Genomic DNA, 12,649 nt, shown 5'->3' on the forward strand with positions numbered 1-12,649 from the left:
TTTTAATGTTGCCTTGGCCAGGACTTAATAGGCATCTATACATGGCAGCCCTGGGAGCCTTCAGTAGACTATGGGCTGCCATACTAGCCTATTACACTCCCCGATCTTGCTCTGGGCGGTGTGAAAAGGGTTCCCGCTTCCTGCTGAATGTTTAGACGCACGGTCAGCTTTGACTGTAGCATCTAAACAGTTAACTGATATGATCAGATCTAATCCCGATCGCAGCAGTTATCAGTGACTGTCAGCTGTGGGAAACAGTTCATAGCCGCCGGGTACGGAGCGGACTTGGTTCCTGAGCCCACTCCGTACACACTTCAGGACTGCAGGATGTTTATATGCGTTTGGTGATTCTGAAGTGGTTAAATGTCTTATGGATGAAGAGGGAAATTTATGGTAAACAATTAGAAAAATTGGAACAGAAAGTGATGAAAAAGAAGAGTCAGAAATATGGAAACTATTTACCAACCATTTTTATGGCCAATCAATAAAAAAAATAGATGGCGGATACGTCTCCAAAAGTTGCACAATGGAAAGTGGAGGAAGATGAGAGATGAGGGGAAGGTGATGAAGAAATCTCTACATCATATGGACTTTATTGATGGCTTATTGGATGGAGTATTCGTGTGTTATTGCTTTTTCCCTTCCTTTTGACCTTTCTTATTACGTCTTGAGATCTTTGGTTTCAGAAGAGATGAGAGGTGCAAATATTTATCTGTATATCTCTTTTTATGCATTATGGATATTAATATACAGGGGGTGTAAAATATGTGGAAACAGTCAAACTTGAAGACTGTTTGACAGACAGTGATCCATTTTGCAGACAAGCTGTGGGAAAAGAGGGAAACCTGCTAGGCCAGGTCACCAACATGACGGCCATTTTGAATGCTGCCATTTTGGATTCAACTCCCATTTTTCAGTGAGAAGGTCGGTGTGATATATCAAACTAGCAGATAATTTCAGCAGAAAACCAATGGTGTACTTTATTTTGACATACCTGCATTTATTTTTAAGTAAACAGTGATTTTTTTTTTTCACTACAGGCAATGTAAATCATGGTGTTACCTCAAATGGAATGTGTCGAGATCATCCTTATGTCAGGTGAACGCAGCACTTTAGTCATCACCACAGATTTGTCATCAATGGTCAAAGGAAGCAGGGGGAGCGCCAGCTTTACTAGGAATGATGCGCCGCCCCTACACTTCCTACTAAGGACAGAACGTGACATCATGACCATGAGAGGAGCAGGAAGCAGTACGGCGGTCCCAGTAATTTCTATAGGAGTGAAACCGTCCCGCCTCCTGCTTCCTGTGACCATTTATGATGAGGTCTGGTCCGCTGTAGAGTGCAGTGGGCTAGACGATAAGCGGATGGACGTGGAGTCCGAGCGGTGGACCCCTATCTATCAACTACTGATAACCTATCTAGGATATAGGTCATCAGTAAAAAAAATACCTCTTTAATAAAAAAAATGACATCAAACAGACAGAGATTAGGACAGAAGGGTCTTACCCAAGGACAGGGCAGCAATGAATGCTGTGGTCACACTGCTGGCGCACAGGACGGCAGCCTGGTCCAATTCCACGTAACCTTTAGACAATGCGCCCAAAATAACAGCAGCAACAGCGGCTAACAGACCAACGACTGTGGCCTGAACCTGGAACACAATTGTATTGCATGAGGTCTCATGTACATGGCTATTCAGTCTGCAGGTCACATATGGCAGTGCACAGACTGCATGACGAATTTGTGATATGGGTCTCTGGACTCTCGGTCTCTTGCCTCTCTCCCACCGCATTCCCCATCCTCCGGGAGGCTCAGTAGCATCTCTTATGCAACCTCTATCTTGATTTTTACAATAGTCCAACTTCTCTATTCCATGCTAAGGCATTCCTTTTGCATTATCTGATTATAATTATTTGGGGTGCTGTAAAAGGGACAATGATCACCTGACGAACCAGTAAATGCTCATTCATTGGCTCATTCTTGCTTTTTTGAAAGCATAAAAATGCTCCCTGGTCGGCTGTACATTTCTCTGGGCGAACAGGAAGATGCACAGCCGGCCGGTGGGAAGGAACAATTGTGGTGATGATCATTTGTCCTCATTGTAGCAATTCTTGGCTCATGTAAAACAAATGTAAAATGAGTGCTGAACAACATGGTTTGTCAATTGGGGCTTGTTACATCAGGTTGAGAATTGGCCCATGTAAAAGCACCATTAACCCTGTTCCAACCCGGGATGTAAACGTACGTCTTGGCTGGGAAGGGGTTCCCGCAAATGGATGCAAACGTATGTCCTATGGATGGAAGTTTAGCCCACTTCATCCGCAGTAGAGCTGGCAGTGGCTGATAGCCGGCCTCCTGCTGCAATAGCAGAGATTGGTGACAACACTACTGATCCCCGCTGTTAATCACTTGCATGCTGCAATCAATGTTGATGGTGACATATAAAAAAGGTTCACAGAGGGAGGGCGCTCCCTCTGTGACGCCATTGGCTCTCTCCTGGCGGACATATAAAAAATGTAACAAAAATGATTTTTTTTAAATTGTAAGAAAACCAAAACGAAAACTTTTTTGTGCACTTTACCCTTTTTGTTTAATAAAAACTATTAAAAAAATAGGAAATTAAAAAAAACAAAACAAGTGTGTGGTATCGTCTCATTTGTAACGACCCGTACAATAAACTGTATGGTAAAACGCTAAAAAATAAAATAAAGTTTTTAAAAAACGGAGCCAAAATGTTTTTTTTTTTTGTTCATTTTACCTCCCAATGGGTGGGACGGGGGCGGAGCTAAGTTCCCGTGTGTAGCTCCGCCCTGCCCCACCACTCCCATTGCAAATAGTGGCGAGGGGCGGAGAGGGGGTGGAGAGGAGGCGGGAACTCAGTGCATTGCTCCCAGCTCTTCCAGGTTCCTCACCCTGCAGAGAGGGACGCCGTATATCGGCTGGGCGTGAAAACCCAGCCGATATACGGTCATCTGAATAAGCCCTAAAAGTGATCAAAAAAAGCCATATTCAGTTTGTCATGCAAAATCAAGCCCTCATAGAGCTCCACCCATGGAGAAATAAAAAGGTTATGGGACTTTGAATCCAGTGATGCCAAAAAAGATATTCCCCAAAAAATGTTTATTGTGCAAAAGTGAAAAGCACCTAAAAAAAAAAATTGGGGTATTGTTGTAATTATACCAACCCGCGGAAAAAATGTATTGTGTCAATGCTGTATCATTAACTCTGCACAAAGAGCCCAAAATAAACTATGGCAGATTTGAGGTATTTTTTTCTCCCTGCCCTCCAAAAAATGTAATAAAATTAATACAATACATTATATGTATCCAAAAAATAGTAAAGTACAGCTCGCCACGCCAAAAACATGCCATCATATGGCCATGTCGATGGAAAATAAAAAAGTTATGGCTTTTGAAAAGTGGAATGAAAATCCCCCAAAAGTCATTTCGTCCTTAGGTCCCAAATAGGCCATGTCACTAAGGGGTTAATCCCTGTCTGCAAGCAGTAGCTCTGATAACTCCCCCCTTCTCCAGGCATTACAGAGGGAAGTGTGACCTGATCTCGTTGATCAGTCTCTATAGATATATAGATCATTTTGCATTTGGAGCCAGATGCTGTATAGACCCAGATTCAGGTCTAATGCCCTGGAGAGGTGACAGCCTGCGCTCTGCACAGCAGCACGCAGCAGGTCACAGGCGGTGAGCAAACTGCAGCCCAGTGCAGGGAGGGACAGGAATAACTGCTTATCAATAGCCTTGCATTAGCTTTCATGAACCAGCATTTAATGCACGAAAATAAATATCAAGACCAACCTGGATTAAAGCCAAATTACTGACTGCCATCTTCCATCGCTCGCTGGGGTCGTCCAGCTGTCCTGTGTTTGCCTGTGGGCAGGATAGAGTGAGGAATGACACAAGACACCAAACGGAAAGACGATATTCTGGAACTTATGCAAAAAAACTTACAGCAGTTGAGAGTCGAGAGGCCAGGGTCATCTCCAAGTTGCCTTTAAGACCCACCAATGCTGGAACCAGAATGAAGACTTCTGTGATGGTCTTGAAAACATCCCAGTGCTGAAACGGAGGGAGTAAAACAGAAAGGGTGAGGAATCATCTCCACCAGGTTCTAAAAGAGTAATATAGCTTCTTCTCTCAGCTTCCACCAGGGTCGTTTTTAGCCTTTTTTTGAGGCAGAACCTGCCCCCCCTTCCACCTAAATGAGTTGTCCAGTAATGAACTATTGATGGTCTATCCTCAAGATAGGCCATCAATAGCAGATTGCCTGGAGTCCACCTCTCAGGACCACAGCTGATCAGCTGATTGTCGGGCTGCTCCGCTTGTGCACTTAGCTGATTTTTGCAGGAAGCAGAAAGCTGTTCCAAATGTAGTGGTCAAGCTTGGTATTGCAGGCATTGAAATGAATGAGAACTTTGCCTGCAATACCAAGCCTGACCACTGCAGTAGCAATTGAGCTTTCTGCTTCCTGCATAAATCAGGTCAGTGCAGGAGTCCAAACAGCTGATCAGCAGAGTGGCAAGCTGCCACAGATCTACTATCATTTATAATTGGACCGCCCTTTTAAGGGGAATGTTAATTATTGAACACAACAAATATACAATAGGAGCAGTCAGGGTGCCCATAGATTGATACTATACATAAGGTCTATATATTAATACCTTAAAAGGGTCCATATATTACTACTGGTCACTATACTACCAACCACAGTAGGGATGAAGCAGCATTCATTATCATGAAGGGCACTCCCTGCAGTCTGGGATAGCCTCTACCTGAGGCAAAGTGCATACCTGGACCCGTTCAGTCTAGGATGACTTCCACCTGAGGCAAAGTACTTACCTCGCCCCCTGCATTCTGGAATGGCATCAACCTGAGGCAAAGTACTTACCTCGCCCCCTGCAATCTGGGTTGGTCTCTACCTTAGGCAAAGTGCTTAGTTTGCTCCCTGCAGTCTGAGATTGCCTCTACTTTAGTGAAAATGCTTACCTCGTCTTATGTCTGCTATACACTCCTAATACCAACACAAGGAAGGAGTGGAAGGAGTACAGCAGTAGAGAAAAACACCATACCCTAATCCTGACATACTGTATTTTGCAAAGTAGGAGACCCTTTTCGTTCTACTTTTCTACTTCACTATTTGCATAAAGTCCATAATCTACAGCATATACTTTTGGAGAACCTCAAAATTCTTTATAGACTTTAGGGCTGGTCTCACATATCCAGATTTGAATTGCGGATTCTGTCATTTTCCTTCACACTCCCAGATATGAATTGCGTATTCTCCAAGTGGAAGAAAAATTTGCAGCATACTCTGTTTTATTGCGGAATCCACGCGGACAGCCTCCATTGATGTCAATAGAGGTGTCCGACCCGCAGCCTGTACGCAGATAACATTGCATATGGGCTGTGGGTACCAGCAAGGTAGCTAAGAGACGGCGCAGGAAATACAAACGAAAAAAAGCTGCAATGCGCATAACTGTCTGTGAGCGTCTGCAGTCATGCGCAATACATTAAAATGCCATACACAGGGTCACCGGCCTCCCACATGCAGAATCTGACCCCGGGCCTAGAGCTCAACTTGACTTTTTTAGTGGTCTGGTCCTAAAAACTTTAAATCAACAGAAATAAACTTAAAAAGTTAAATGCTAGCAGACACGTGAAGCTCCTGATTTCAATGCCCTCGAAGAACATGTGCCACCTATAATACTAGTATCTTCTTCAGTCACAGAGGAGTTTTTGGGACTGGAGTACAACTACTATCTCTCTACCCCTGGGAACTAATGCAAAGTCTCCCAAATCCTGAGATTTTGACAGGCATACCCTAAATTTAAAAAAATTTGCTACTTCACAAATCACTTTTCATGGATCTAAAATTTAGGCCCATGATACTCTGGCTGGGTATGGTGCGCTGATGAGGGAGAAGCACAGGCTATTAGTATGAAATGAGTTGTGACGTGAACACTTTAAATGATGGTCAGGAGGGTCTCGTCTCTCCTCAAGGAGAGCCCTCAGGGTATTCTTGTATCTTGTCACCACCGGAAGTGTGGGTGGTGACAAGATAGTTGGTGCTTGACAGGGGGTGACGCCCCTTGTTCCTGATAGGCTGTCATTTCTCTGCCTTACAGCAGGTCCTGGCACTCAGCACAACACTTCGGTATCCTGATGCGAGTATACCACGTGTGTGCTGCTGGACCCGCTGTAACTGTAGGCGGCAGCACCCTCCCCATAGCAGTGCTGTATTGGCTGTGGCCTGCCCTTACCGGGGCTGCTGTCACTCTCGGCGCCTGCACTGTCCCCGGCCGCGGCCTCTCCCAAGCAGCGCTGCAGTGCCTGTGGCCGCTGTCACTATCCCCGGTGGCGGCAGTGGCTCCCGGCTGCAGGGCTGCTCTCAGTGTGCCCTCCCCTTTCTGGGGCCGCTGTCAGTATTCCCGCCTGAACTGTAGTCGGCTACCAGCAGTGTGAAGATCTGCGGGTCTGCTCCCTTCTAGCAGCCAGCAAGGAGGCAGCGGAGAGCCGTTCGTCCGCAGATCTAAGCAGCGCCGGTGGGGGCGGACTCATCTCTCTTTGTGGCCAGCACTGTAGGTCCCCCCACATGTATAAGCAGCCTGTTCTCTGGCCAAACACTACCGTGATTTTAGCCTTGCTAGGAGGGTTAGGGTTGGAGGTGTTTTGGGGTTAGGCTTACATTATTTTGTCTCCTACATGGAAGCCTTTTCAGCTAATAATGTAAGCTTAACACCTACCCTAACCGTCCAGCCACAGCTACAATCACAACACACTGTGCTGCTAGGACCTTTGAGAAGTCACCAATCAGGAGCTAGGGGTGTCACAGGGGCGTTCCTCATCCAAGTCCTGTCAAACCCCTAGCTTCATGGTGGTGACAAGATACAATACCAGCACCCAGAAGGGGTGTGGAGACACCTAGGAGGTAATTGGTTCCGGAGGGGCATTGTTTCTCCCAAAGGAGAGCACCCAGAAGGGGTGTGGAGATACCTAGGAGGGGAGTGAGGAGACTTATAAGGCCATGCATGCTCCTCTGGGTAATATATGCAAATAAGGCAGATGGAACAATACCTCTGCAGCGCCACCTATTGGATGGCAGCATTCCTTCAAATCAATGTACGACTCTTTAAACAAATCTTTAAAACAATAATTGGGAACAGGAAACCAAGCCAGAAAACCATACACAGACAGCTGTTTCAGGGTGTTGTTTGCCCCTAGTGGTGGCACTGCAGGTGTATTGTTCCATCTCCTTTATTTGCACTTTACCGTGTTTCCCAGAAAATAGGTGCTACCCCGATAGTAAGACCTTCCAGGTTTTCGGAGGAGGCTTGAAATATAGGCCTCCCCCGAAAATAGGCCCTAGCAAACATTCCCTCCCCTCCCCCCCAAAAAATCATTACTCACCTAGTCCAGCAAAGCAAGCGCTGTGATGACATCACTGAATGGCTACGATTGGCTCATCGAGCGCTGCCTGTGATTGGCTGCTGGTGCTCGATTAGCCAATCACAGTGATCGCTTTGCTGGAGGCAGGGTATTTAAAGCCCCGTCACCAGGAAGAAGCTCAGCTGGGAGATGAGGAGGACACAGTTTACCGCAGCGCCGCCAAAGACCATTGGGAGGCATCGGGACGCCACGGACTAGGTGAGTATAAGGCCCCCCCCCTTACCACCAAAAATAAGACAATGTGCCCTTTTTTGGGCAAAATTTAATATAACACAGTGTAATATTTTTGAGGAAACACGGTACATGCTCTCCTGCATTTTGAGTTTGCAGTTCCCTGACCATTAGATGACCCTGAGTACACAGTCTGTACTGACATCATCTTTTCTACCCTTCATCCCATACAAATATTACTTGCCCTACAGAAAAACTTTCCTACACTCAATCACTGTGATTGAGATATTAGCCTAATAATTGAAATTATTTTCAACTGTGTCATCACTTTGTACATTTTCCCCCTTTAAATGGCATTTACCCTTAAAAATTGCATAGAAAATCTAGCCATCTATTAGGCTGCACATAGACAGAACTGGGCAAAAGTTTTACGCATGGGTGGGAAATATGCTGCAAAGTAGGAATGCTTTCAGAAACAGAAGTATTAATAGTTTATTTTTTAGTCAACTCACAAAAGGCAAGATGATTGAAAAGAGAAATGTAAATCATATCAGTATTTGGTGCGACCGCCCTTCATCTTCACACCAGAATCAGTTCTTCATGGTACACTTACACACAGTCGGGGATTTTGTAGGATTATAGTCAGGTGTACGATTAACCTATTGTACCAAATAGGTGATAATAAACATAATTTTGATATGTAGGTCATTAACGAAAACTAAAATTGCTGTGCGGGAGGCTTAAACTGGATGAGGAACAGACAAACACTACTACAAAAGGTGAGGTTGTGGAAGACAGTTTCATGTTACAGGTCATACAACATGACAAGATTAAACACAGAAACAAGACTTAAGCCCCCTGCACATGGGTGGAAATTCCACGGCGGGATTTCCCACAGAATTTCCGCCCGTGTCTGCTTGCATAGGATTGCACTAGATAATGCAATCCTATGCACGTGGCCGTGATTTGTCCGCGTGAAAACATGCGCAGAAAACAAATCGCGCCATGTTCTATTTCTATGCGAGTCTCGCAGAGGCCTGAACAGAAATGTCAGCAGTGACGGGCCGTCTCTGCTCTGCGCATGCGCCGGCTGGAAGGCAGAGGGCACATAGCAGAGGAGACGAGATCTGCAGCTCACCTGCTCCTGGCGTCTCTGCAGGGGCACAGGTTTGCATCCCGGATCCGACCCGGCCGTCTGCAGGCGGGCATAAGGTGTGCGTGGAGAGAGGAATCTCCACACACATCAATGGGCACATTAAGCAGCGGATCTCCCACGCCTGCTGACAAGCCCGGAATTCGCTGCTCAATTTGCCTCGTGTGCATGAGGCCTTAGACTCTGTCTTATATCTGCACTGTGGTGGATCTGGCCCACAGTAAACACCAGTGAGCCCAATGGACCCCACTGACATATAATAAAGTCTGTTGGGTTCCTCAAAGATGTCTATTGCTTTGACAGGCATGAAAAATGACAGTATCTGCAAAGCAACCTCCTATGCAGAGTTAGAGCCGAGTTTTTGAAAGGTGGGTCATCAGGTTCATTACCCAACTCCCCTAAGTCAGAAAAGCCAATTATCCTAGGTATGTAACTAGACGGGTGTGGGAGATGTGCCATTGCGAAACCAGATTGTCAACTGAGCTCAGTGGGATATTAGGTCAATGGAACAAAAGTCAACAAGAGTCATGAAAGGAAGATTCTAACCCATAACTATATAAATCGTGTATTACTGTTACACAAGGTAAGAGCCCTGGGATACAGCCATGTCTAAACTGGGGGCAATAATGATATAAAAATCTCATCTCTTCTGTTTATAACTTGCTATAAAGAGGCAAACTGTAAATACAATTTATCTGCGGCCTTGTTGGGGTAATTCTGCCGTTTCAGCATCTTTTATAACATGCAATAAAGTACAGAAGCAAGCTAGTTAATGAGTCACACAACATGGGAAATATTTGGGGCAACAAGATATGACAGAGGAAGCCTCAAAAATATCAGTGTGGCCCATTGGGGAATACGTACTTGAATGATATCCATCAGTAGGCCAGCTGCCACCATGCCCAGCCCGGCCATCAGGAAGGGCAACAGCACTTGGGCAGCGATAGAGAAGACAGTCTCCGGGAAAAACCCATGTGGTAACCGTGAGAGTTTGCACCTGAATCCCCTCAGCTTCTTTCCGTGATAGCAGAACTCCAGCTCCAAATGAGTAACCACCATTTTGTTTAAGCCACGGATTGCCAAAATTGTACCGAATCGAGCCAGGAAAAACTTGCGTCCATTGACATTGAAAAGTTTTAAAAAGTTTGAAGCCAGTGGAGCCTCATTTTTGAAACCGGTCTTAACCCATAATCAGTCCAAGAAGAATTCGGAGACTCTCATATGCCTCCGGGACTTGAAACTTCTGCTGGACTGATTTGCATGGTCCAGTGTTGCATTCGCTTCGGAACCCCTTGTAGAAGACTCCAGGATAAAAATGGGATAAGCTTGTTCAACTTGCAAAGTAAAAGTCTTAGAATTTCCTTGTAAATCTAATCCACTGACTGCCAAAAACGAACACAGAAGCTTCTCAGGTTGTTTCCTCCAGTGGCTTTGAACTACAAATGTCAAGAAAGTAATAAAAAAAAAGGAAAAACGCAAAAAAGAGAAACTAGACTAACCAGCTGCGGAACTACAAGTCCTTGGGCAATAATTGTTTTAACAATGAACCATGTGGTTGTCACTGATAGTATACATGTGCAGTGGGCAGGATCTATACATAGGCTGCCTATCTCTCCAGCACAAGATCCAAGAGTCCATCACGTAGTGATCATCTCGCTCCACGCCTTCTGACTGGTAGAGGGAAGGTAGCACAGTTTTCTCCTTACACGGAATACATTTTAGTAAGAATGAAAAGAGTGCAGAAGATGAGCAATTTACTCTATCTGTTGCTGAACAGAAGACGTCAAAGGGTAAAGTCAGGGGTTTCTCAGAGCGGTATCTGTGGACTGTGTTCTCTGGGAGAAGCCAATCATCAGCCATAGATTCTTATCAGCCGTCATCGCTTTCCTTGTCACTAGTTTATGAGAACCTAGATAAAGATCTTGATTGTGAGACTTATTCCAAGGTAGCCGAACGCATACTAAAAATATTGGAGCTCATGAAATAAAACACATATCAAGTATGCACAAACCAAAAATACTGAAAACATATTTCTAAGACAATAAAAACTTCACATATAGCATATTAGCAAAAATTACTATAATTCTGCCACCTATATACAAGAATAGAACTACTATAATACTGCCCCCCTGTACGAGAATATAACTACTATAATACTGCCTCATATGTACAAGAATATAACTACTATAATACTGCCCCCTATGTACAAGAATATAACTACTATAATACTGCCCCCTATGTACAAGAATATAACTACTATAATACTGCTCCCTATGTACAAGAATATAACTACTATAATACTGCTCCCTATATACAAGAATATAACTACTATAATACTGCTCCATATGTACAGGAATATAACTACTATAATACTGCTCCATATGTACAGGAATATAACTACTATAATACTACCCCCTATGTAAAAGAATATAACTACTATAATACTGCTCCGATGTACAAGAATATAACTACTATAATACTGTCCCCTATGTACAAGAATATAACTACTATAATACTGTCCCCTATGTACAAGAATATAACTACTATAATACTGTCCCCTATGTACAAGAATATAACTACTATAATACTGCCCCCTATGTACAAGAATATAACTACTATAATACTGTCCCCTATGTACAAGAATATAACTACTATAATACTGTCCCCTATGTACAAGAATATAACTATTATAATACTGCCCCTATGTACAAGAATATAACTACTATAATACTGCCCCTATGTACAAGAATATAACTACTATAATACTGCCCCCTATGTACAAGAATATAACTACTATAATACTGCTCCATATGTACAGGAATATAACTACTATAATACTGCTCCATATGTACAGGAATATAACTACTATAATACTACCCCCTATGTAAAAGAATATAACCACTATAATACTGCTCCGATGTACAAGAATATAATTACTATACTACTGCCTCATATGTACAAGAATAGAACTACTATAATACTGCGCCCTATGTACAAGAATATAACTACTATAATACTGCCCCCTATGTACAAGAATATAACTACTATAATACTGCTCCTATGTACAAGAATATAACTACTATAATACTGCCTCATATGTACAAGAATAGAACTACTATAATACTGCGCCCTATGTACAAGAATATAACTACTATAATACTGCTCCCTATGTACAAGAATATAACTACTATAATACTGCTCCCTATGTACAAGAATATAACTACTATAATACTGCGCCCTATGTACAAGAATATAACTACTATAATACTGCTCCCTATGTACAAGAATATAACTACTATAATACTGCTCCCTATGTACAAGAATAGAACTACTATAATGCTGCTCCCATGTACAAGAACACAACTACTATAATACTGGTCCTATGTACAAGAATATAGCTACTATAATACTGACCCCTATGAGCAGAAATATAACTACTATAATACTGCTCCTATGTACAAGAATATAACTACTATAATACTGCCTCCTATGTACAAGAATATAACTACTATAATACTGCCCCCTATGTACAAGAATATAACTACTATAATACTGCCCCCTATGTACAAGAATGTAACTACTATAATACTGCCCCCCTGTGTACAAAAATATAACTACTATAATACTGCCTCCTATGTACAAGAATATAACTACTATAATACTGCTCCCTATGTACAAGAATATAACTACTATAATACTGCCTCTATGTACAAGAATATAACTACTATAATACTGCCCCCTATGTACAAGAATATAACTACTATAATACTGCCTCACATGTACAAGAATAGAACTACTATAATACTGACCTTTATGTACAAGAATAGAACTACTATAATACTGTAATGATAGGTGGCGCTAT

General features: G+C 43.2%; 1 protein-coding gene across 3 annotated transcripts in view; it reads right to left on the minus strand.

Annotated features, from left to right (window-relative positions):
* The window catches only part of SLC41A3 (solute carrier family 41 member 3), a 44,217-nt gene that overhangs the window by 8,916 nt on the left and 22,652 nt on the right, over window positions 1-12,649 (minus strand). For 2 of the 3 annotated variants that reach the window (XM_066597026.1, XM_066597028.1), the window contains exons 3-5: window positions 3,969-4,076; window positions 3,816-3,887; window positions 1,510-1,654 (exon numbers count right to left, since the gene is read on the minus strand). In XM_066597026.1, coding sequence (XP_066453123.1) covers window positions 1,510-1,654; window positions 3,816-3,887; window positions 3,969-4,076 — 325 coding nt within the window. Of the gene's footprint in view, window positions 1-1,509; window positions 1,655-3,815; window positions 3,888-3,968; window positions 4,077-9,651; window positions 10,294-12,649 lie in introns of those variants that run through there. The other variant, XM_066597029.1, reaches the window with a different exon arrangement.

Source organism: Eleutherodactylus coqui, chromosome 3 (genome assembly GCF_035609145.1).
Source record: "Eleutherodactylus coqui strain aEleCoq1 chromosome 3, aEleCoq1.hap1, whole genome shotgun sequence".
Taxonomy (NCBI): Eukaryota; Metazoa; Chordata; class Amphibia; order Anura; family Eleutherodactylidae; genus Eleutherodactylus; species Eleutherodactylus coqui.